At 31.7% G+C, this 27,967-nt stretch overlaps 2 protein-coding genes across 2 annotated transcripts; both read right to left on the bottom strand.

The window, feature by feature from the left end:
* Nucleotides 1-3,429: 3,429 nt before the first annotated feature.
* On the bottom strand, nt 3,430-9,282 carry LOC139511574 (fibrinogen C domain-containing protein 1-B-like). The gene is made up of 6 exons (XM_071298417.1): nt 9,127-9,282; nt 8,758-8,841; nt 8,132-8,268; nt 6,396-6,492; nt 5,601-5,765; nt 3,430-3,698 (listed from the first exon to the last, which is right to left on the bottom strand). The coding sequence occupies exons 1-6, from the start codon at nt 9,197-9,199 to the stop codon at nt 3,463-3,465; spliced, it is 792 nt and encodes a 263-aa protein (XP_071154518.1). The 5' UTR covers nt 9,200-9,282; the 3' UTR covers nt 3,430-3,462.
* Nucleotides 9,283-22,812: 13,530 nt separating this feature from the next.
* Nucleotides 22,813-27,467, bottom strand: LOC139511573 (fibrinogen C domain-containing protein 1-B-like). Its single transcript, XM_071298416.1, has 6 exons — nt 27,330-27,467; nt 26,947-27,030; nt 26,307-26,443; nt 24,942-25,038; nt 24,270-24,434; nt 22,813-23,091 (listed from the first exon to the last, which is right to left on the bottom strand). The coding sequence occupies exons 1-6, from the start codon at nt 27,400-27,402 to the stop codon at nt 22,847-22,849; spliced, it is 801 nt and encodes a 266-aa protein (XP_071154517.1). The 5' UTR covers nt 27,403-27,467; the 3' UTR covers nt 22,813-22,846.
* Between the last annotated feature and the right edge of the window lie 500 nt (nt 27,468-27,967).

The following is a 27,967-nucleotide window of genomic DNA, read 5'->3' as shown; positions in this document are numbered from 1 at the left end:
TAAACACTCTTCAAACACAAGGCATCCGATGTACCCTCCCTTTCCGGACGGGCCGTTTCACAAATACCAAACGGACACACTTTCGCATCGATTTAACATCAAGATGCAGGTCATCTGTTGACAATTTGAGGTCGCTTTCTCTTTGAATATGAACTGATATCATTCCTAATCAATAATAATACTTTAAAATTGTACAGTTGTCTCTCTTTGGCCATATTCTGTAAATCCAAATTTCACTACAACCCGTATAGTTTATCTATAAAGCAATCTTTTTAACGAGTTTGACATATCTAACTAAAGCAATCTCGTTTTGCGTGAATGTTAATTGTCTTTGTTCAATTGAAAAAATAAGGAGATTGAAAAAGGATGTCCCAAAAACATCAATTATTATTATAATTTCAGTAGCAACTTTAGTACAAAATGACATAACATTTGCCTATGAAATACACATGAATCACAATAGATATAAGAACATGTGACATGAGTGCCAACGAGACAAATCTTTACCTAAGTCACTATTTGTAAAGGTAAAGCAACCTTTAACGGGCCCCAAAATGTCTAGTGTGTATAGATATACGAAGATGTGGTATGAGTGCCAATGAGACAAATCTCCATCCAAGTCAACACTATACAAAAAAAGAGAAACACTAATGAACCACAACAACAAACGACAATCACTGAACGATTTGATAGGCGCCAACCTTCACCCTAACCTAAAAAAATAGTGTAACATCACAACATAGAAAGACACACTATAAAATATCAATTGAAATGGCTTAACTCAAACAAAAGATACATTAGCAAAAACAAGTAAACATACGTAATCACTGAGCAAAAAAAAAAAAAGATCTATGACACAATGTAAATACAAAATTAATTTAAAAATAAGGGTGAGATGTGAATAATATCAGATAACCTTGGACAAAATGCCGCCAAATAAAATAACGTTACATTCCCTGATACAGATCGATACAGAGATGCTGATAATACAAGAAAAACATAGTCTTTATTTCTTTCGAAAATCTGGTACAGATTGAGTTTCCTTACATCCAAAATACCATTTTCAACAAAAATCAACCAAAAAGATACATGAATAATATGACAATATCTAAGTTAATCGTCCCGAATCTACAAAAGCTGTGTATTATTTGAAAAGAAACTATAAAAGGACGCCTATTAACGTCTATTTCTCCAGTTGACAGAAAAATCCATTAAGATATGACATAACACAACCACTAACGCGGTTCCAGACTTAGGACAGGCAAAATATTATTATTGTGTAAGTACAGTACGTTCCATTCTGCGTGTGTTTTACTTCTTTATAAAGAAGACGTTTTTGGTTAAATTAACTGAATATGATTTTTTCCTTTGTAAAACTAGTCATTTCAAGCATTACTGTGAAGTTTTGTCATAATCAGTTCAAAAGATTGAGAAAATTTTAGTATAATATAAGACAACATCTACAGCGATTCGAGCAAAATTTCTTCGAAAAATCCAAAACAAACCGAATCATGATAGAATATAGTGTTGACCAATAAATGATCGAATGTTCATCTCATCTGCCTACAAACAGTTAAATATCATACAACAGATGACTTAAAGATGATAATTAATACTAAAAGACCTCTTTGTCTTCTTCATAAGATCTCTTTTGGGCCATTTATACCTCTAATGTCCTCAAAATTTCATTTTTTAAGCCAATAAATAAAAAAATTGGGATAACTTTCACTCATTTATAACACAAATGTTATAATAAATGAGTTATTGAAGTAATCAAACTGAATGAGCTATCCATATAAAAGTTTACTGACTCAAAGGAGGTTTCAACAAGTCCTTATGTAAATCTTGAATGTATGCCATGTTCCAGAGAGGGACATAAACAGCTTCTCTTTTAGTGAATAATTTGTTGTTACTGCTTAAAAAATAATGTATTTACTTATAACTTTATATTTATTAAAGTATTACTTAGAAAAAAGTTTCCTATTATATCAGAATATAAGAAATGAGGAGAAAAGTAAGAAAAAGCTCCACAAAACACTTAGTATCATGGCTTGTTCTGTCTTCTAATATTCATGGAAGAGTCCTAATTCAAGACAATTTTCTCATAAAATGCGTTTTGAGACTCAATCAACTCAGAGTATTTTATTTTAATTTTTTGTAATATTTCACTTAAATAGCATGAAATTTTAACAAATGAGAGTATTCACCAGTTCAACGGTGCATGTAATACTACCATTGGTTTTCCCATGACTAAGTCTTTGTTAAATTTACACTTTTCAAAAAATTGTGCAGAATTTATATTTGGTTCAAATGAAGAAATACTTGGCATGAGTAAAGGTTTAGCCTGTCCAGTACTATAAACAAAATTTCACCTAACATTTCATTGCATACACGAAAATAACCATCAGTGGAAATTAATTAACCAATCAAATTTTCCCCTGTTTTACCTGTGTACAAGCTGAAGTAATCGTGTAACCTCAAGTTCTCATAATTTTCTACAGAGAGAAAAAAAATGAAAAAAGGGTGCTTTGAAACACCTAAGATATGCGTTTATGACCCAGAAATTTTTAACTCTTAAATTCAACGAAATATTTTTTCTACCTTTTTCCATTTTAACGTACTATGATTTGGTGGTTTCACACCTTTAAGTTGATCGAACATTGTTCACTAAATCCTTTTCTTTACTATGTTAAGTAAGCGATGTGCATGTGCAGCTCTCTGTTTATGAAGGAAGATGTTCCAGTGCAGTTCCAATAAAAGGTACAAATTTCACACGTCAACCAATGCGCATTTCGAAATTAACATCTCCTCTGTAAAGCTCCAGGCATTAGATTTAATACATAGTGTCAATTTTCCCCACGAAAATATAATGTAGTATTTGATATACTACAATATGTACGGTTAATTCAGGAGAATGTAGCACAAATAAATCATTTCATTTCAATCTGTAGTATGTAATTATAGTGCTCAATGTGTGTTTACTGATAAATAGTTGGTTAACACGACTGTATGAGAATGAACCATTATTAAGCTTTTTAGGTTTAACAATTATAGCTAGTTTGAAATAACAAGCTGAAAAGTAGCTCAAAAAGGGAAACAAGAATCAAATTTAGATGACGAAAAACACGGAAACAAATGAAAATCCGAAAAATATGTATTGCCAAATCTCTGAACAATTCGTGTTTCAACCGAAACCTGAATTATGTTACCAGCTACTAAAGTTCAAAGTGGTATATATATATCTTGGCCTCGCAAACTTCAGCAATTATATTCCTTTTAAAGTTTAAGCCGATAATATAAGTTTGAATTCAAAAGAACTTGAAGAACTTCGGAAATCATGTCAGGGACCAGAACAAAACAGAAGAATCTCTGTGTAAAGTTAGCATTTTTGTCGCACAATTTAAGCCATCTTTCAAAAGAACAAAAGAATTTAAAGTATTCATTTTTATTTAATTAATTTTGTTAAGCTCGTCGTATCATCATACGTGTCGCCTTCAATGAGGTTAATCCTTTCCAATGCTTCCAGTTGACACCAATTTTATTGGTACCCTTGAGGTACTTCCCGTTTAAATTTGACGCATAACATCCACTATACCACCATCCTCCTTTAAAGAGATCAGAACAGTTATAGGGATAAGCATCATTATCTCTATCCCTTGTCGAAAATCTGTATCCATTATGAGCGCCTAATGAATTCCCTGAAAAAGATAAAATTAAAGTTAACATATTAATACATAAATATAAAAATAAGTAGATGTGGTATGATTGCCAATCAGACAAATGCGTTTTTGTAAGCCTTAAATCTTGATCTTGAATTATTAATATTATTATAACTATTTTTGATTTCAATATGTAAACATTAGAACAGAAAAATTGCGTGAATGTGTATACCGAAGATTTAAAAGAGGCACTAGCTACGAGATATAAATAAAATAGACTATGATTTCGTTTGGTTCAATCATTAACAAAAGTGGAATAATGAAATAATAAGTCGTTTTTAGAAGCCAATGTATTACAATTTTGTCAAAATAAGCAAAGAAACATCGCTGATGAATTACTGCTGATGAACTATTCTTTTGCAAGTGAATAATTCGACCTCAACTTATCCGTATTCATCTGACATTCAATTTAACTCATTAGCTAGAGATTGGTTACGCATGCATAAGTCGTGTTCAGCCAGTAACAAGAAAACAATGTCATCCTTGAAAGTGAAACAGGGGTGAACCATTTGATTGACTGATTCGATTTACACTTTAACTAACTAATTTTTTCAAACTACAACATGAAATCAAAGTCTTAGAGAACTATCAAAATTAATTCCACGACGTCGCAACCTATTGAAATTTATGTTTATATCGGGTTTGTATTCGAGGTCATCCGAGAGTTAATTAAATGGCGTCAAGACTAAAATACACACGAACTACTGATATGTACTAACGAGTTCATGTCCTCAGATTTGTTGTAATTTGGATATACGTTTTTGTTTGTTATAATTCAAATATTAAACATTATAGTGCACTGTAACAAACGAAGAAGGGTCTTCAAGGCCATTCTCATTCTGTTACTTGGTTTTAATTAATACGCGTTAAACTTGACACAATTGAAAAATCAGTGTTTTTTTCTTTGGTGGTGGTGGTGTATGGTTTTAATTATTCTGATTTTTTCCCCGTATCATCTAACCATCAATTTATGATAGTTTTATTAAAGTTTGGAATCGAAATAGTTTTAGGGGGGAAAATATCCCCTCTTAACCACTTCTGAGTTAACTGGTTATTTCGTTATCTTACTAGTTTTGAAACTGCTTCTGTTGCGTTAACGTATCTCACTTTCTATGCTACGTACACGCACACTTCATTTACTGTGTAGTGCCACTGAGGCAATTTGAAATTTAGAATTCTGAAAACTTTTCCAGTAGGGTTGTAAGATAAACACGACTGAATCGACACATCTCAGAAGTGCAATTTGTTGTGGAAAAAAACCCGACACATCACAACTTTCATCATCACGACTCAAGATCATTCATGTAACTTTGTCTAAACTTTCGAGAAATAGTTTTTTTGCAGTCTTAAATCTGTAAATTTGCAGATTGGTTTTCCTATTTCCTTTCATTTCATTTGGCCTTAGTGTGGAGTTGAAAGGAGGAAACCTAACAATTAACTTAACGTTTTGTGTTAATAATACAGATTTAATTTGTATTTTATAAAATTTTCATTGTTATACATGTAGTTATTCAAATTGAGAATGGAAATGGGGAATGTGTCAAAGAGACAACAACCCGACCAAAGAGCAGATAACAGCCGACGGCCACCAATGGGTATTCAATGCAGCGAGAAAATCCCGCACTGAAGACGTGCTTCAGCTGGCCCCTTAACAAAAATGTATCATACTAGGTCAGTGATAATGGACGTAATACTAAATTCCCAAATATATAAGGGAAACTTAAATTAAAAAGCATACAAGACTAACAAAGACCAGAGACTCCTGACTTTGGACAAGGGCAAACATGCGGTGGGGTTAAACAGACAGGTTTTTTAAGATCTCAACCCTCCCCTATGCCTCTAGCCATTAATCTATATTTGAATTAGCACGAATTACATTACCTGCATTTCCCTTGTAATCAGCTACCTCCAGCTTGTACCTTGACATCTCGTTCTTAACAACAAATGTATTGTAGATGGCATATCGATGGTTATTATCAAAGTCCCACATATCTATCCTCAATTTGTAATATCCTTGTTCTGTCAGTTTGTTCAAATATTCATTCCCTAAAATTTTAATTGCACAATTTACCGTCACATTTGCCATTATAAAGAAAAATCATATGTGTCAGTTAAACGTTGTTTTTTTTTAAATGCACGTATTTCATCAACTATTAATAACAACATTGCGAAAAGGAAAATCCCTAATCAAATTGCAAAATCAAAAGCTCAAGCACATCAAACGGATAGATAATAACTGTCATATTCATGACTTGGTACAGTACTTTTCTAATGTAGAAAATGGCGGATTCAATTTTTGAATAAACCACAAACACATCTTCAATACGCTATCATAAAAAAAAGATACTGTTAGAAATGTAAGAAGCTTTGAATATAATAACACGTTGAAGCACTAATATTTTTACCTCTATCAGACTAAATGCATAATTTGCGCAATGTTTTGTACATTTTTGATTTTCAATTTTTTTTCAGTCGTTGTTTCTGATTTGGCTTGCTAATTTTTTTTTTAAATCTAAGCGCCACTGATGAGTCACATGTTGATAAAACGTCCATCGGTGTTCTAAAATATGAGACTAGAATCTTTGATATGGTTTAAAATTTGTTTTAACTGTCACAATTTATATGTCATATTTTTTCTCTGTCAAATAGACTGTCATTAGTTTATTTAACTCTTACCCAACCAGAAATCTTCTTTTAAATTCCCAAAACCATTTTTATACGACTCCCAGTCTCTGTAAAAGCCAACAAAACCATTTGTTCTCCGTTGGAATAACTGTGAAAGAAAATGCTTTTTAAACATCATTTCAGAGATAAAAGTTGACCTCGTTTTATGTACTTTAATTTTCAGGGGATTAATCCGATACTTTTTATATCTCTTGTGTGTTCTACAATAAATTTATTACTATTATATCTCAACATAGCATAAAATTATCATACTCGTAGTGTGTTTGTGTTGATGGTTTTATTTGTTAAATATATAGTACTCCTTTAACGAATAAACGTATTTAATTATCGAAAAAAATAAGCGTTGTCGTTTATCATACCGGTATAATGAAATTAAATAATTTTTCTGCGATAACTTTATTTTCATTTTGTTTTGTATAGTATATTATTACATTGATCGAAATCTAAAGGGAGAACTTGATTCTAAAACCACAAAAAAAATCTTGTTTTTTATTGGATGTCTTAAGATTTGTTGTGTTTTCTTTTGAATCTGTAGGTGTTTTATGATATGATCTTATGCAGTCTTTCATTGATTGGGTTGCTGCCTTCTTGATTTTTATAATTTTTTCAAATTCACAACATGAACTTATTTGTGTATTTTCAATTTTTGAATGACATAACTAGAACGCACAACTTGCGGTATATAGATATAGGAAGATGCATGGTATGAGTGCAAATGAGACAACTCTCCATTCAAGTCACAATTTTTTTTTAAGTAAAACATTATAGGTCAAAGTACGGTTTTCAACACAGAGCCTTTGCTCACATTGCACAGCAAACTATAAAGGGCCCAAGAAATTACAAGCGTAAAAACATTCAAACGAGAAAACCAATGTTCTAATCTATGTAAAAAAACGAGACACGAGAAACACTTTAGAACCACTTCAACAAACGACAACTACTGAACATCAGATTCCTAACTTAGGACAGTCAGGTGCAAACAAAAAAAGGTGGTATGGGTGTCTTCCTCCATCTTGGATTGTTAAATACAGAGAACCAAAGGTCCAAATTGTCTATCAAGTTAGCAAAATTTGATGCAGGAATGCAGATATTTAATGGGAATTTTCAATTAAAAGAACCAATTTATAAGAATATAACTTATAAATATTAATGTTTTTGCAAATGTTGATTATTTTTGGTTGTTTTAAAAAATAATTGAATTGGCATTTTAAGGGGAGGTAACTCTAAAACAGTGCATTTTCTGAAGGATTCTACATGAAATTTTCCTATTTTGTATTTTAGCCGGAAAAAACGTACGGTGACCCTATCTTTTCTTTTGATATTCTCAAAGCTTTGTCTGAAAGCTATCTTTTCCTTAATTATTTAACAATTCTATCATTTTGTTTAGTTTCTAATCACAAAATGGTGTTTTTTCCTGTATAATCCATACAAAATGTGTCATTTTGTCACATCCTGTAGCTTGAGAAAATGCGCGGTGACCTATCATTTTTATTATATTTTTCAACATATATCAATAGATACTACGTTTTGGCAAAGTATGAATAAATTCTATCATTTTTATTTTAGACTCCCATACCACCTTAATGGTACAATACCTTCACCCTTATTTTAAACAATAGTATAACATCACAACATAGAAAGACACACCATAAAATATCAATTGAAATGGATTAACTCAAACAAATGACATATTAATACAAGTAAATATACACTAATATAATACGTACCGTCCAACCACCTCCGAAACTCTTCATATCACAAAAGACATTGAAACCGGAAGATCCATCCGGGTATATTTTATAGACTCCACTTTTCTTTTCTGATTTTCTCAATTCACCACAATCAGAAGGCCGGGCGCCTTTACCTATATAGTATATTAAAATAAAGAATAATTACGATATTACGCTCAAATATGTCCTATTTTATGTGTTTTATAATTTCGAAACGACGGTTTCAATCCTCTTTAGCAAAGTTGAACCTACATGCAGTTGGTTGTACTTTCTTTTGGTCATATAATATAGTTATGCGTCCCTGATCAATCTAAAAATTTAATTTAGGTCCTGATGATGGTAAATTCAGAAAGCGCTTTAGACCGTCACGCAATGTAAAATGTGTTTAGTTCATTTTCAAATGATCAGTAATTTTGTTTTTAACAGCTTGTCAAAACTGTTCATTTAAAGTAAACTATTTTTAAAAGTCGGAGGACATTTCTTGATCCGTAAACTTCAGTTAATCTTCTTTTTAATAGTGCCTTTATAGTTCAAGCTATAAAATAATTTATGTTTTATAAAATTTGGTAGAACAAACCCCAAAAAACACGTGTGCAAGATTTGTTTTATTTGTAGTACTTAACCTTTGGTAGGAGACACTAAGCACTGATTCGTAGTTTCTGTGATAAGATTAGTCACTTTGTCGGCTAGGTCACTGACACATTTCTCTACAATAAATATTTAAAGACATCATATTGTAATTTGATTTAAAACAGATATGTTAGAAATAAAATCGAATAGTTCGCACAATATCGATGTAAAGTTGCAACAATATGTTCTAGGTGCAGAAGTGTTTTATCTAAATTGTCACGGAAGCAAATATTTTAAACGTGGTCTTTTAAAAGCGTGTAAGTATTTAATATATCTATGTGGAAAAAACTTAAACTGTATTTGATTTTTTTTCTTGATCAGTATGTCCATCCCATCAAAGATTATATAGTGAATTTTCCTACCTTTATTTATTTCCTTGCCATAGCTTTGCACAAAAGCGAGAACAAAGACCGTTAACAATAAGTCCATATGCATTGTATTCCGATATTGATTGCAAAATTTAACAAATTCATGTGAATATCACTACTATTATTTTGACTACATATGCTACCATGTAATTATATTATAGACTTTTACAAATGTTGGTGCGTGATATATGTAATACGAGAGGCATTGTTTTCCATGATCATTATATCGACTTAAATCTGTCTTTCCCAAAACAGGTTTGGCATTCTTAAAAATTCTTACATGTTCTACATGTCATTGACTCTACATAGGACTAGTTTAATTTTATATATGTACCAATGAAAAAAGAGGACTTTGGAAATGAAAATTCTAACTTAAGATCTGAAAACAAAATAACCTTCCACCAAACAAGTTGTTTTATATAAATTGGGCTTGTACTATATTTTCCTTCGGGTTAATATGATCCGTTAATCCTCTTTCGACTCTATCCTAAATTGAGGTAAATTGTATGGCCTTACAAACACTGTTTTGATCCCTAACATCACTGAAGAAACATTAATTGTCAAAATACGGATATGGTGTACTAATTTTTGCAACTTTTGTTTGCGGTATACCATTCCGAAAGTGTATTGTTCTCTGTTTGATATCAAATTAATATTAAAATCCATCTTGTCACATCTTGTGATCCGTCTGTTTGGAAATCACACATTGCAGTCAGCAGGGTTTACAATCTTATTAAAATAAGTTCTCATCACTTGCTCCTCGATTTTTCATATGTCGCCGTGTGAGCATATAAAAAATCGAAGAGCAAGTAATGAGAACTTATTTTAATAAGATTGTAGGGTTTAAGAACATCAGTTGTTCGATCCGTTAGTCAAATGCGTTTTGTTAAAATATACTTTATCACATTTTTGTTCATTTTGAAAATGTTGTTTGTGCTGTAGTTAAACTAGAAATACCCAGCGCTCTCTTTATGTATATGTGAGGAAACTGGCATATCTTGAATCCTACAATCACATAGACAATTCCTTTGCAACTATCTAGGAAATATAAGAACGAAATTCTTTCAATAATTTATTAGGCTCCACAGCAGCAAAAACGGTCAATACATCTTAAACCATAATGTCCTTATATGAAATCAAAATAATAATAAATACAAAAATTCCACACAATCATCTGGGCTGCTAAGCAAATTTCGACCACCCATTGGTTTGCATAGTTGTTTTGTTCTCAACTAGGAAAAGGGATTCGTTCCAGAATCTGTTGTAGGCGAGTGATATATTTTTAATGCACCTACCTAGCATACAGCTAAATTATATATTACTGGAAAGCTGAGAATGTGTACTTTCTAAATATCCCGGTCGTCAAAAGAAATTATGGTGCATTTTTTTTTTAAATCGGGGTTAAAGGTCATGTGTGCAATTTCAATTCACGGATACCCCCAGTAGAAACATCGAATCAAAACAAATGCAATAATACTATAAGAATACTGTATTACTGTTGGAAAAATATATTTCTGTTATAGTATTAATTTATTTTGGTTGATTTTAACGGTAACGTATGTTACGTAACGTTTTCTCTCGGAGTCTTTGAAAATCAACCATTAAGTCACACAAATGTATCAGTAGTCGCCCTTGCATAATTTAAATCTTATAAGACCTCCATATCAACTTATTGCACGTATTTACAAACATATATCTGCAAATTTGATATAAATAATCCGAAACAAAATATTTGAAGCAAGGGGAAAATATAACATATGACGTTTTTAATTTCATACAAAAGTCCCATGATGAACTATAATACATTAAAATGGAGGAAACGTATGTTCTCCTGTTAGTTTGAAAGCATGTCAACCGCGTCAACATCAGACAACCATAATTATGACAGATTTTTTTTTATTATTGTAGTGCAAAATGTTGAGTCTTGATCATACCGCCATTTCGTTTACATCACTAAATCAGATACAATGTATGATAAGAGTACTAACTAACATTACTCAAATTAGTAAAGTGCTACTAGTATATTTATATCAACAAATAGACAATTTTGATATAAAACATCAAAAGGAAAATATGATCACTCATTGCAGTTCAAACTGTGTTTGATTTTACTTTGGTCGGCCGCCTTGTATCTTGAGATATATCAAACAACACTTTACAAAGTACTTTGTATTTTTTGTTACGCTGGTGATGACGTTCAGCTACTTTGGCACTAATATACTTACTTTTTTTTATATAATTTGTTTCATGGCTTCAAACGAAGGACAAGGTTATCCTAATATTGAACCTTTTATTTGTCTTTCTTATGTTAATATTCCGTTATCATAATTATAATTAAATGATCGAAACGTCGGACCAATGGGATGTCAAACCATTTAGGTGTCGGAATATTGCGATATCGGAATTATCATAGCTTCATTTTCACTTGTTATCTCATCATTCTTATTGGTCAACATATTCTTACAAATGTCATGGAGTCATTTTAGACCTCATTTTATATTTTGGTGAAAATTTAGTTTTCAGCAAAAAGGCATAAGTTTAAGATATTTTATTTATCTAAAGTCCATTTCGAAGCTACAGTATTAATTAAAAGTATTTTTGTTTTATATTCGTGCATTATTCGTGAAGGAAATCATTTTTATATTCTCGATATATCTAAGATAAGAATTTCAAATTTAACAGATATTTATTTTGGCATTTTGTCACTTTAGATTTTCTCTTTGTTAGGCATTATTTTTATCAATTTAAGATGTTTAGCGACAATCTAAGTAGACACAATCAGACAATCATGTTTTTTTACTAATTCTATTGTCCGGTAAATACAAACAAGTTGTTGTGTAAACAACATATGTCTAGGTAACCTGGTCAATAAGGGGTGCCATGTCCTGTCCAGCAAAAACCTTTCCACGCCCCTTTTTACCCCAAAATATCAGGGTAACTAAGATAGCTTGATTGTTTAACGAATCTGATGGGACGAACCTGAAACAGTAACGCAAAATCGAACAAGTGAATTTCGGTTCCAAAAGTGGCATTATCGAATGCGCTTTAGAAGATATAAGTTCTACAGCCAAATTCACTGTGTTTGTTTTAACTGTTTTCAGGTGAGTCAAGTATTTTTATTTATTATTTTATTTAATTGCATCATGAAACTTCGTCAAGTTTCATTTCCATCTTATTTAGTAAAGTTGGAGTTAATTATCTACAAGTTCTGCAAGGAAAGAAATTAAGAACAAATTGTTGTGTTTCGATCAGTGTAAATAGATGTATATAATTATGTTAAAAAAAAAAGGTTGGTTTATTCTTCACAAACTTTCTATACTCAAGGGTATTTTTAAACGCGTTATAGAATTAAGTTTTACGCTCGCATGTTGGAAATGATAATTTTAACATATCGCTTGTTCATACTTAATACGAATTCAGGTCAGTTCCGCAAGGATAAGATATTGATTATTTTAATAAAAACGCGTTTATATGTGTAATTTTCACATGTGTAGTTTAATTTAATAAAAAATTATTCATCGTAAACTATTCTTGTCGTTTAGTCCTATATTATTACGAGTCATGAATTTTTGATACAAAGCAAGCATGTATATTTTAAAAGCGTGTTTCCCCAATTCATAATAAATTGTTTCATATTTATATTATTTGAATATTCACATTTAGTTTTGTAATGCTAAGTTTGTCTCGATTTCGAATATTTCTCAACAAATGCTCATTGTCGGAATCGATTATTTTTGGGTTGATAGGTTAATAGTTTTGGTTTTTTAAAGCGCCATTTATGCTCTACCATATTTATATTTCGAAAGATACCAGATCTCAATATGTTCTTACATGCCCCTTGTCAAAATATAATATATTCAATATTTTATGTTGTTCAGCATTTGCTTTATGCTCTGTTAGGTTAAAATAGTCGGTCTCGCATTATGCTCATATATTTAAGATTAAGTCCGCATCTTGCTCATATATTTGAATGCTAAATAAGCTTTTATTTAAAAGAAATATTATAAGCATACGTGTTCGTCAGTTTAAATGCATATGCTCATGCATTTACATAAAGTTTGTATACTATAGATATTATTTGATCATTTATATTGGAAAATTATATGATATATATGTTTCTATTATTTGTATTATATACTATTATATTGTTGTTAATTATATAGATTATCGAATGCGCTTTAGAAGATATAAGTTCTACAACCAAATTCACTGTGTTTGTTTTAACTGTTTTCAGGCCCTTACCCATACTCATAAGTCCGTAAGGTGTGATGTTGGTTAAGTCCATTCATAACAGACAAACGACAGCCCATACAACCCAGCATCCGACAAACCCGATAACAGTCAGAAACCCAAGTCTGATACAAAGACCACTTACTTGGCATGGGCATATATCAGTACAACAGAGGTTTTGCTCAAAGCGGACACAATTAAGATCTACTACAGACTGATTTTAAAATTGAGAATAGACAAGAGTAATGTGTCAAAGAGACAACAACCCGATCAAAAAGCAGACAACGGCCGAAGACCACCAATGGGTCATCAATGCAGTGAGAAACTTCCACACCCGGAGGCCTTCTTCAGCCGGCCCCTAAACAAAAATGTATACTAGTTTGAAGTGATAATGGACGTCATACTTAACTCCGAAATATACACAAGAAATTAAAATTAAAAATCATGCAAGACTAACAAAGGCCAGAGCCTCCTGACTTGGGACAGGCGCAAAAATGGAGCGGAGTTAAACATGTTTTTTGATATCTCAACCCTCCCCCTATACCTAAACCTTTGCGTGAACAGATCAAATCTTGTAGAAAGTCGGATGACATCATACCAGTAAATATAATTGGCATCGGAACGATGTTGCCTTTTAACCAACCAAAGTCATATGGAGAACTTTTATTGTGTCTGTAGTTAGGACGACATTGTCTTGGATAAGGTTTGACCCCCAGAAGAAGAAATAATACCATGTAGAGCGTATACCCCATCTTCAATTTTTCTAATCTTATGATCAGCCAAACTTGTTAATAGTTATTAAAGGTGTGTCCATATATACGGTGCTTTTGTAATGATAAACCTAAATGAAAAGGAGTAAAATAAAATGTATTTTTATAGATAATGTATATTCTGCTAAAGCCATACATCTAAGAACTTTGTAAATAGGTATGTCGTACTCAGTATTAACTGCCGCGTATACGCCATCATCCAAAGACAATACAGAAATGTTTTTAAAGCGGGTGGCATAATTTCAATTGAATGATCCAGTGAAATGTCTTTAGATAATGGATATTCATCTGATTGGAATAAAAATTTACCTATCTGCTTCCGTAAAATACTAGTAGCTGCATAAAGTTTTGCAAACAGTTTCGCAATCACTGCTCTGATCATTTTAGATTTGACAGACTGTATATAACAGTCATTTTAAACGGTTAATTTTCTGTCTTTAAGGCATCTTACAACTTTATAGAACTACTGTATACAAAATTGAACGTACATTGGGCTTGTTGAGACTGCATACATGTAACTATAAATTGACCAAAATATATTTTTAGTGTTTGCTGATCAGAAGCTGATATGTTGTGTAATTTTCTCCGTGGCAATACTCGGGCAGAAATTAAATCCGGTTTAATTATTAAGTAAAGTTGTTAACAAGAATACTTTCTTGTGTATAGTCAAGTCATCTTTAAACGTCGAAACGTTGGGAAAGCTGTTTCATGTTCAGAATTAAATAGCTCTTTACCTAATGATTTTAAATTTTGTAGTTAATATTTAGTGATGCAAGCTCGATAGAATAAAGCTTTACTAGTAAAATTTTCATGAGTTATTTTGTAAATCAGATAATTGTAGGAGATATGTGTAGCAACACTCAATACAGCTTGAGTTTGTTCCTTAGAGGGTACCGTATGAAGTTGTGCAACTTGCTTATAGGAATTATATTTTTGCAAAATATACAAAATGACAATTCAGAATGAGTTGTAGATCTACTGCCTCGTTGATATATGAGAAGAGACTGGTTCAGTAAAATTGGTAATTGTAGTATATTTAAGTCTTTGTACAGACAAAACAGAACATTATAAGTCGTGCTTACTTGTGAAATATTTATAGCAAACTCTTATGATATTTTGTACTTTCAAATGAGATGTTTTCATTTTTTTTCTCATCCTTCTGTAAACTTCGTCTTTCCTTTTTTCCACTGCGGCAATACAACTGTATCTACATTTAAGTATTGAACTATATAGTTTCTATGTAGTAAATACCTGACAGACTATGCATCTGTGCCAATCAACGGATAGTTTTTGCATTTTAGCATAGGAAGGATTTCATTTTAACTGGACTGTGAAAATTCGACACGACTCGGAAGATTTTCTACAATTTTCCGATACGACTCCTTATTTAGAAAGGGGTGAATTCGACAGAACTCAAAAATTATGTTTTAGTTTTATTTGATCTTAATTTCGGACGATTTTAAATCTATTTAGTCTACACTGAAGCTAAAGATAAAAAAAACCGTATAAATATGATTTATCGTACTCTACTAGCACTATTAAGGGAAAACGGTACTATTACATTTTCCCAGCATTAGGTTGGCCTTTTGTGTACCCAAGACAGGAGAAGGAAGTCAACTTAGGAGGGCTGTGATTGGATGTATGGGTACAATATATTTTTTTTTATTTATCTATGAATAACTGCAGTGTGTAAATTTACAATATAAATTTTAAAATCTATTGAAATATTTTCTAAAAAATTATTCGAAAAGGCTTCCAAAATTTCGGTGGGCATGGATAACATAAACAAGCTCCGTTGAAAATTGGTCATGATACTATTTGGCTTCAATTTTTAAAATAGATTAATAAAGTACTAACATCACACATAACTGTTTATCCAGGTTTTTAGTCAAAAACCGATAACGACGTAGATAAGGAATTCCGGAAACTATAGTAATCTTACCCAATATATGAAATAACAGAAATTCGTGATTTTAAAGTCTTGGTCTTGATCGAAAAAACAATAACTGACGAGTAATTTGTTGTGTTCTAAAACGGTTAGAGTCAAAAACATTTCATAAAAATTAAATTGTAGATCCGAAAAAGTCAGGATTATGAAAATTTTCGTATAAAATGTCAAATATTTAGAAGGAACGCAAATGTATGCGGACGTACAGTTGTAAATATTGTTTATCAATATTTTAAGAATCTAATTCTTTTAATTAGTATGCCTAAAAGAAAAGATACGACTAATTTTATTTGCCTGAAAAACATGCCGTAATTCTATAATTCTGTAATTTCTGAAATAAACGTCAATTTTACAAAAACTGCATCGTACGATTTTGTGACGACCGGACAAAAATCAAAGTTAAATCATTATTTTTTCATTTAAAAAAGAAATTACCGTATGTTAGGTGGGTGCATTAAACACCTCTAACTAGACGTCTTTTTTCACATATTACACTCGCCTATTGGAGATGAATTGAAAAAAAATATACGCAGATCTTGCTTTAAAATGTGTGGTAATAGTATAAAGATTCACTGTCTAAACAATTTGAAGATGCAAACTTGATCAAAACACGCCTAACGGAAATTGTTTGAACTTGCATAAACTATGTTTCAGATTCAGATTCAGATGAGAAATACTACAAGAAAATTAAGAATGGAAATGGGGCATATGTCAAACAGACAACAACTCAAAGTCACTAATGGGTCTTCATTACAGAAATGCAACTCAAAACCTATATAAATGAACTAAAGTTAAAATAAGAGATTAACAAAGGCCAGAGGCTCCTGACTTGAAAAAGGCACAAAAATGAGGCGGGGTTAAACATGTATAGTGATATATCAACCCTCTTCCCCTAATACCATTAGCCAATGTATAATAAACAAACACACGGGAATCCGATGCCAGAAAAAATAACAAAAGAAAAAAAAACAATATGGTAATGGTGCACAAATTAACAAAGGACTACTAGCAGTTACTTACATCTTATATAAACTAATCACGTATTATGTCTTCAAAACATAAAAATCAAGCACAATCTCTCCAGTTATTGATTGAGTGTCATAGTACCATCATACAATATATGAGAATTATACTACTCGTATCATGCCAACAACTGATTTTAGAATAAATGTGTTTCTTAACTATGCAAAGACCCTATGAGTTAATCAATATCAATACATAAATACGCTATATTTCATGACCCGACAACAGTATTGTAACTTCTGAATTAGTTTGTTTAAAGGTTTGGTTAATTTTGAGGTGCAGGTGAATGCCGAAATTGTTTTGCTATGTATAAAATATTACCATAAAAGATTGGATGTGAAATATCTAGGATGTCACAAAAATACTGAACTCAGAAGAAAATTCAAAACGAAAAGTCCCTAATCAAACGGCAAAATCAAATGATAAATCACATCAAACGGATGGAAAAAAACTGACATATTCCTGACTTGGTATCAAATATTACTATAAAAGATGGGATGTGAAATACCTAAGATACCTTGTACCGATGATACAATTTAGTAAATATTTTGACTAGTTTGTGGTATCGGCAACGCTGGTGTAATAATTTTTCAGTTATATAGAGATTAAATAATATGTATTTGTAGAGTACTACATTGTATACACAGGTCCTTTGAACACCAACTTTACTTCGGTAAATCCGGTTAAGCGCTTAATAAATAGAAAAATGACCCCAGAAACTGGTAGACAAAACTGTTCTACTGACAAAACTTAATTAAACATTTAACCCTGATTTCAGGAAAGACTAAATAAAATAGCTACTCATACGAGTGTCTTAGCTATAGCCACTGATTTGTTTGGTATCAAGGATTGGAAAGACGGTCAACATTATTCTAGTTTTTGTAAAAGTTTTATGGGAATTGATAATAAACAAAAAAACGTATAGTATGAACATCAAAATTTAATAAATGACAGAAAATATATTACAACATTTACATATCTAAATATTATTTAAACAAGTTAGAGGGTAATCTTGTATTACCCACTTGACATAAATAAGCTTAATACTGGTTTTAAGGAAACATATAATTTGAACTTTTTCTATTGAGCGTTTTCTAAACTTAGGACCTGTAGTGCTCTTGGTCCGTATGGACTACAAACTTCACGCCCCCCCCCCCCCCCAATGCAAATATTTAAATGATCTTTTGTCGAAAAGCAATGGCAGCCATCTTGGTAGGTTCGCGGGGATATTTGATAGAACAATCGCTTCATATGTCACATTTCATGTACATGTTCATGTTTTTTTTAACATCAACATTAAACATTATTTATAATAACATTTCACGATACTTTTGTTATGTATGTCTATGTATGTTTGATATTTTGGCTCTCCATAATGACAACTTCAGTATGTATACTAAAGAAATTTATCCTGTTGAACTTACTTTAAATAAGATAAAACTCTCGATCTTGATATCTATATCATTAACGGAGAGCTTTACACTAAAATTTATAATAAAAGAGATGATTTTTCATTTCCTATCGTTAATTATCCATTTTTAGATGGTGATGTTCCCTTGTCACCATCTTACGGTGTTTATATATCTCAACCTGTACGATTCGCTCGTGTATGTAACAATGTTTTAGATTTTAACGAGAGAAATTTATGTATTACTGAAAAAATATTACACCAGGGTTTTCGGAATCACAAACTAGTCAAAACATTTACTAAATTTTATCATCGGTATACATTTGATGTTAAGAGATCATTCGTAAATATAGCTAAACATGCAGACTTATTATACGTTCAGGTATTTCAAATCCAATTTTTTATGGAAATATTCTTTATAAAGCACGAAAATTTCAGTATTCACCTCAGAAGCTAACAAAACCTTTGAAAAAACTTATTAAGAAGGGATGTAGGTACGATACTGTTGTTAGGTCATTAAAGATTGCATATTTTGGCGTTAATATTGATTTACTTATAGGGTCTTTGCATTGAAACTAAACACATTATTTTTTTTGAAACAGTTGTTGGCATGGCACGGGTTATGTTCTGATGTTATGATGGTATGATTCTAAACCCCTAACGGGAAGGATTGTGCCTGATATTCATATGATGAAGACATAATCTTTCTTTGGTTACATCATTATTTTCTTTGGTTACATCTTGTGACATCAGACTGGGACTTCTCCTGAACTGAATTTTAATGTGCGTATTGTTATACGTTTACTTTTCTACATTGGCTAGAGGTATAAGGGGAGGGTTGAGATCTTATAAACATGTTTAACCCCGCCGTATTTTTGCGCCTGTCCCAAGTCAGGAGCCTCTGGCCTTTGTTAGTCTTGTATTATTTTTAATTTTAGTTTCTTGTGTACAATTTGGAGTTTAGTATGGCGTTCATTATCACTAAACTAATATATATATTTGTTTAGGGGTCAGCTGAAGGACGGCTCCGGGTGCGGGAATTTTTCGCTGCATTGAAGACCTGTTGGTGACCTTTTGTTGTTGTCTATTCTATGGTCGGATTATTGTCTCTTAGAAACATTCCCCATTTCCATTCTCAATTCTATTGATTCACGGGTCTGGTCATTACGATACAAAGATCAAATTAATAGAACGAAATATCCTACAGATTCTGTAATGTTTTCATTTATCAAACATACAATTAAAACTTATCGGAAAATATTACCCCGAACAAAATACCATGCTTTTAATTGTACTACCGGGATAAAAAAAAAAGATGAATTGATTTTTCCATAATAAAAACAAATGTGTGATCTTTTACCGTGTTTTTTGGACTTTAGCAGGAGTCCGATTGTGGACTTTAGCGGACAGTTTAAAGGACGTTTTAAAGTAGCGGACTTTAACGGTACCACAAAGCCGCATTGACTTGAAACTTAAGACACAAGGTACTATGTCGTTATCTTCATTTAACCGCCTCACAGCTTCCCATCACCGTTATCACTTTTACTCCAAAACACACCCTTCAATCTTCACTTCAAAAGAACAGTTGATAGTATGTCATGTATTTTTGTACAATACTATAAAGAAACAATCTGTTTCCATAAAGGAGTAGGCCCAGTATGACCCCTTTTTGGCCCCAAAGAATAGCAGTTTTAGAAATGGTTAAAATGTAAACTTTTAGTTATTTATTGGAAAATAGAATGCTTCTGCTACATAACTATTGGATGTTTTGACAATACAATGCACAAACATCGAGTACAAGCATGCTAAGTTACTAAAATTTTCACAATTTTAGCATTTTAGTTAAAAAAAATTACGGTTTCCGTCTTAATTGAAAGTGGCCGCATTTGTGTTCATTCTTAATATTTAAATGTAAGTTGTTCTTGATGATAATACATACCATATATAAAGGTTGAGGACGAACACGGATGCGTCCACTTTCTTTTTTGACAAAACAAATCTGAAAAGTGAAATTTTTGGGCATACATGTATTTGATAGATTTTTCATATTTAAGCTTGAATCGGGGCAATTTTAATGACTAAATCAGTTAAAAATCTTTCACATAAACTAATTGAATCAACTGCAATAGACACTTTAAAAGTATTTGGAAAATGTGACAAATATTTCGTCAGATGAACCTGAAATTTGAGGCCGGACCTACTCCTTTGTAATAAAAAAGAAAAGACTGAAAAACTATTTTCTTTGAAAAACCCATTGGTACAAAAACTAGGGATGCCCAAAAGAGGGTATCGCACAATCGTATGTCGTGCTCACTCAAGCAACACAAAACTGTTCCCTTTTTGAGCACTTGATAACACCTCCTCCCTCGGCCCCATTTGGTGGGTTTGTGTTGTTCAGTCTTCTGTTTTCTATGTTGTTTTGTGTAATGTTTTTCGTCTTTTGGTCTTGTTATGGTGTTGTCATTTTATTTTCGACTGAAAAATTTTACGTTTAAACCCGATGCATTTGTATGCACATGTTCTAATTTAGGAGCCTTTTGTTTAGTGATTGTCGTTTGTTGGTGTAGTTAACAGGTGATACCCGTTTCTCATTTTATATATAATAGACCTTTGGGGCCTTTTATATATCAATCTTTATAACGGATATAGTTTTAACCTATCGATGACCTTCTATTTTTGAGTGATTATCTTAAATCATCCTTCGTATTACCAAATTCTGTATCAATCTGATGAGTTAAGCCCTTTTCATCTTATTTTTATATTTTTCTCTTATGTAGTACTGTTACACCATTGTCCATGGAATAGGGAGGCTGGCGCCTTCAAAATCATTTAAATTCACCATATTTTGTATTTGTCTGTCCCAAATACGGAGCCTGTAATTGATAGTCGTTTGTTACTGTATATGATATTTGTTTTATGGTTCATTAATTTGTAATTAAATCAGGCCGTTAGAAACTTTTGTTTGAATTGTTTCAAAAATGTCATATCGGGGAATTTCATCACCGCCAATGCGGTATTGGTTTAACATTTTGTTGAAGGCGTACGTTGACCTAAACTTTTTAATATCTGTCTCATTTGGTCTCATGTGGAGAGTTGTCTCTGTCTCATTGGCAATCATACCACATTTTTTTTGTATGCAAGTGAATTTTTGAATATTTGTCAGTACCACGATCCGTGGCATTCGGCAACAAACTTACAGGGCTTAGTTTAACATTCATGTATGCATAGGTCAGTAATGTCGATAACATTATAATTATAAGAAATTCGACTCGTATAAAATTCCTGAGGGGAAAAAGTGAAATCACAAAAATACTGAACTCCGAGGAAGATTCAAAACGGAAAGTCCCTAATCAAATGGCAAAATCAAAAGATCAAACACATCAAACGAATGGATAACAACTGTCATATTTCTGACTTGGTTTAGGTGTAATACCACCAAATCATGGTACGTCACATTCGGTTGTATACGAACGTCGAAAAAAATATTCCCTTGATTTTGACAGTTGTAGGTAATTAATAATTCATTTTTATTTTTTTTTGCAGTAAAAACATTTCTGTGTCATTAACATATGAAAATAATGGTGTTTGAAATACCCAAGACATATTCTTGGGTATTTCAAAACACCATTATTTTTTATTTGGGAATTCTATAGAAAATTTTGTAATCTTGAGGTTACATGGTGACCGAACCTTGTACACATATAAAATAAGGGGAGACATTTGATTGGTTTACTTCCAATAATGGTTATTTTCTTATATGCAATGAAATGTTATGTGAATGTTTTTCTATAGTTCTGGACAGGATCAAACTTTACTCATGCCAAGCATTTCTTTATTTGAAACAAAGATGAATTCTGCATATTTTTTTGAAAAATGCAAATTTAACAAAGACTAAAAGGGAGAAATCAATGGTGGTATTACACCTACAAGCCCTTTCCAATGTAGGATTGAACCTTGTTTTATAGCTAGCTAAACCTCTCACTTGTCTGACAGTCGCATCATCAAAAGAGGACGAAAACAAGCAGCAAGATAAATGAAAACCATTCAAAAAATAAAAGCCGTAGAAGTCGAAAAATATCTATATCAAAAGTGTTGGACAGTACGTGCTCCAAACAAATAGGGTTTGTAGTTAGATGCTCAATGAAAATATACTGCATCGTCCATATTAAAAGGTCGAAAGAACATGAAGAACTTTGTAAACATGTTTATATAGTGAAAGAACAAGATAACCCTTGTGTGTAGCTATCATTCTTTAAGAGAATAAAGTAAGCAATTATTTTAGTAAAAAATTTAAATTAAGGTTCATTTGTATTAGTTTTTATTGATTATTTTTTTCTATGCCCTCCGAATCATCATACGTGTTGCCTTCAATGAATAGCTATATCCCTTCCAATGACTCCAATTGACACCAACACCATAAGCACTTTTCCCCTTTAGGTACTTCCCGTTAAGATTTGCGCTATGACACCTACTATACCACCATCCTCCCTTATACAGCTCAGCACAGTTACCACCATAAGCATCATTATCTCTATCCCTTGTAGTAAATCTATATCCATTTTGACCGCCGAATGAATCACCTACATAAAATAAAATGTTTATGCTTTAAGCTTGTATGTAACACTCTATAAAAGTCAGATGAATGTTTTAATTATGTTCTATTGATAAGGAAATGTTAATCTTCTAAACTATTTAAATTAGTAGTTGTCAAACTGCAATATATCCCATGAAATTTCTCCGATAAAGTTGGTCAAAGTAAATATTTTGTTAGATTTTATGAAAATTAAACGAGCCAACTTAATTTTAGTCAAGGTGTTTGGTACCATCTTAGCTAGCTAGTTGGTGTCTGAAAAATATTTTTCAAACAAATATATTATGTATTAATACAAACCTGTACCGTATTCCTGCCGAACATTTCTTACTGACAATATAACGTTAAGGTCGTTACAGTTAAAAATTGTAGTGTACACTATAATTACAATTATTATCACTATTATCCTCTTTTGAACATATACAAGATTACAATATGTGAGCAATAGAAAATAATTGCTGTTTAAATGTTAATAACGAAGAAAAGAAAAAGAAAAAAAAACTAAGAAGGACATTGAATGCCATAATGTAGTTAGTTTAATACATTAAAAATGTTAGATAAGAGCAAATTGGGACATTCGAGAAAGTAGTGGTTAAATGTAGGGAATGATTATTTAAATTTGGGTAAGGTAGGGGTATCGTCTATTCTTCATTCCAAAAATGTTGTTCGTATCACGCAATTAGCATCAAATTTTTTTTTGTCGAACGATTCCCCCTCCCCCCCCCCCCCCCAATTTTAAAAAGTGAATACTCCCAAACAAAAGTATTGTTTTTCCTTCTCCTTGCTGAATATATTTCTTTCCTTCTAAGTTGAAAATATTCTTTAAAAAAAAACACAAACCCCTCTTCCCCTCAGACTTAAATGCTCATTCTCTAAGTTTACTGCTTGAAAGCTGTAAAAGTGGCCTTTACATATCTCAGTTGGTATAATAGGTACATGCATTATAGTATATATAATTTATTTATAAAACTGCTAAAGCAATCCCCCTTCAGCAGGTTTGTGCGAAAGGACGATTGTAATTTACACTACACAGATTTCCGGGTCACCATCATGTTGACATATATAAATTATAAATTATTTTATATTGTTAATTATACCTGTAGTATCTATAACGTTGTAATACAAATTTCTATATTATTCTACTACACTCATCATGAAGTTAATTACCTGCGTTTCCTGTGTAACCACTTATCTCCAGCTTGTATCCTGACTTCTCATTCTTAACAACAAATGCATTGTAGATGGCATATCGGTGGTTATTATCAAAGTCCCACATATCTATCCTCAATTTGTAATATCCTTGTTCTGTCAATTTGTTCAAATATTCATTCCCTAAAATTTAAATTGCACAATTTTCCATTATAAAAAAATCATATGTGTCAGTTAGATTAATTTGAAAAAGGCATGTTTTTCTAAAATTATTAATAACAATAGTGCAACAATGTGAATATACCACGTACACTTCCTTAATACGCATATCTAAAAAAAACAATTTTTTAAATACAGTTATAGAAGTGTTAGAAATTTTAAATATTCTAACCATTCGAGGCACTAAGTTGTTTACCTCTAAATGTATAAATTGCAACAGTCGGCGAAAGTTAAGCTTATTTTTGGTTTTCAATTTTGTTTCATTGTTGTTACTGATTTGGCTTGCTAACTTTTTTTTTTAAATTTTAGCTCCACTTATTGGGTCTCATGTTGACAAAACGTGCATTTGGTGTTCTAAAATACGAGCCTGGAACCTTTGAAGCGGTTTAAGATTTGTTTTGATTGTCCGAAAAGTTATATGTTATATTTTATTCTGTCAAATAGACTGTCATCAATTTATATTAAGCTTACCCAACCAGAAATCTTCTTTTAAATTCCCAAAGCCATTTTTATACGACTGCCAGTCTCTGTAAAAGCCAACAAAACCATTTGTTCTTCGCTGGAATAGCTGTGGAAGAAAATGCCTTTTAGATATCATTTCAACAATGAACAACATTGTCTTCGTTAAATGAATAGAGAGAATGTCTATTACTCAGGGGATACTTGTTACATCTACTGTGTGTTCAACAATAAATTATGCTACTACTTTCATGTCTAAAAAAAGCTAATCAAACTCGTAGTGTGTTTGTGTGATGAAATTATGTTCTACACACAAAACACTATTTTCACAAACCAAGGGCTTAAAATATAGTTACAGGGAAGATAACGACGTTGATAACGTATACGCAACATGACTTTTTTTGCGATGTCAACCTTTTTTCAGAACATGCATTTCTAGGCTAATTTTTATCATTAGATTAAAAACGATTGCATTGACCCCCCTTTACAAAATAACATTTGACTAGGTGGAAACTTTTTTGTATACAAGTCATCGAAAAATATCACCATCGGATCAAAGCTGCATCGTACGCTGTTCGCGGAAAATGGTTGTTGTTTATCATAAGGGCAACAGTAGTATACCGCTGTTCAATAGTCAAAATCTATTAAGCGAAAACAAATCTGGGTTACAGACTAAAACCGAGGGAAACAACGGACCAATAGAAACACTGAACTGTAACAGAAACAAACTCCAACATTGATAGAAACAAACTGTAGATAACAATTGCCATATATCATACTGATATAATTAATTTAATAATTTTCTGAAATAATTTTCATTTTCTTTTGTATCCTTTCTAAACCATTCATCAAAACTTGAGAGAGGGACGGAAGATACCAGAGGGACAGTCAAACTCATCTATCGAAAATAAACAGACAACGCCATGGCTAAAAATTAAAAGATAAACAGACAAACAATAGGAGAAGGAGAAGGGCTGTGTTCTCAAAACACCACACATCTTTCCCTTATCCTCGCCAATGAATATCTTAGGCTTAGTTCATAAATTTATGGTCTGTTTCCTTTGAATATGTAGATGTTTGTGACATGATCCTAAGCAGTTCTTATTAATTGGGTTGCTGTCTTCTTTCTCTCTTTCTTCGCGATTCTATGGCAATGTTGTCTCATATCAAAATGAATCATGTTATCACCGTACATTTGTACTTATACCGGGATTTTTTATTATACATCTCTGGTTTAGATAAGATAAAACTATTATAGTTTATAATGTTTTTGAATTAATTACATAAACATAAACATAATCAATATATTTTCAATTTAAAACGGCATTTCTTATACGGCACAACTTTCTCTCTCTCTATATATATATATTTACGAACCGTCCAACCACCCCCGAAACTCTTCATATCACAAAAGACATTGAAACCGGAAGTTCCATCTGGGTATATTTTATATACTCCACTTTTATTTTCTGACTTTCTCAATTCATCACAGTCGGAAGGTCGAGCGCCAAAACCTATATAGTATATAAAAATTAAAAATAAAGATGATAGTACTCTCAAGTATGTCATATTTTATCTATTTCATAATTAAGAAACAAAGGTTTCAATCCACTCTAGCAAAGTTGAACTTGAATGCAGTTGGTTATTCTTCTTACTTCCTTATTGGTCATATAATATAGTTACGCTTCTTCCCTGACGAAACAAATCTTTAAGTTCGCCGCTTCCTGATAATTGTAAAAAAAAAAACCAACCAAAAAGCTATTTAGAGGCCCGAAATGTATTATGCGTTTAGTTCATTTTCAAATGACAAATAATTTTGTTTTTTAACAGCTTGCCAAAACTGTTGATTTAAAGTAAAACATTTTTGAAGACGGAGAACATTTTTTACCCGTAATGTTCAATTTATCTTTTTTTTTTAAATACCTATAGTTCAAGCAAGAATATTTTTTTATAATGTTTGACAGAACCAACCCAAATAAACACGTGTGCAAGATTCGTTTAAATTGTAGTACATTACCTGTGGAAAAAGACACTAAGCATTGATTCGTAGTTTCTGTGATAAGATTAGCAACTTTATCGGCTACGTCTCTGACACATTTTTCTATAATAAACATATGAAGACATCTTATTTCAATTTTAACAAAATAGATATGTTAGAAATGAACTCGAAAACTTTAAACAATATCGATGTAAAGCTGCAAAACAAAATTTCAATAAAATTGTCATAGAAAAAAATAATTACAAACGTGTTTTTTAGAATGTGTAGTGGTTTTTTTACATAATATACCAATATGGAATAATAACTTGGTACTTTTTTAAATCTTGTTTTCTTTGTAAATATGTTCATTGATTTCAAATCAATTTGATCATAAAATCAAACGTTATAGTGCAATTTCCTACCTTTGTTTATTTCCTTGCCATAGCTTTGTACAAAAAAGAGAAGAAAGGCAATTAACAGTAAGTCCATATGCATTGTATTCCGATATTGATTGCAAAACTTAACAAATACATGTGACTATCACTACTACTATTTTAACTACAGATACTGCCATGTAATTATATTATAGACTTTTACAAATGTTGCTGCGTGATGTATGTAATACGAGAGGCATCGCTTTCCTGATCATTAAATCGACTAAAATCAGTCTTTCCTAAAACAGGTTTTGCATTCTAAACATTCTTATATGTTTTACATGTCATTGACTCTTCATGGAACTAGGTTAATAAAATTAACGGTACTAATTTTCTTGCACCAGATGCGCATTTCGACAATACATGTCTCTTCATTCGATACATGTACCAATGAAAAAAAGAGGAGTTTGGAAATGAAAATTCTGACTAAAAATCCGAAAACAAAATAACCTTCTACAAAACTGGTTGTAATGTATAGTCGTATTTTAGCACTTCAAATGTAAGTAAAAATAAGTACGAAAGGAAAATAAGACATGTAGCACCGTTAAATAAAGGTAATAGTAGTATATCGCTGTCAAAACTCATAAATCTATAGACAAAAAACAAAATCGGGGTAACAAACTAAA

The sequence above is a fragment of the Mytilus edulis genome, chromosome 2 (assembly GCF_963676685.1).
Source record: "Mytilus edulis chromosome 2, xbMytEdul2.2, whole genome shotgun sequence".
Classification (NCBI taxonomy): Eukaryota; Metazoa; Mollusca; class Bivalvia; order Mytilida; family Mytilidae; genus Mytilus; species Mytilus edulis.
The sequence above is the reverse complement of the archived record's forward strand: the minus strand, read 5'-3'. Positions and strand labels throughout refer to the sequence as shown.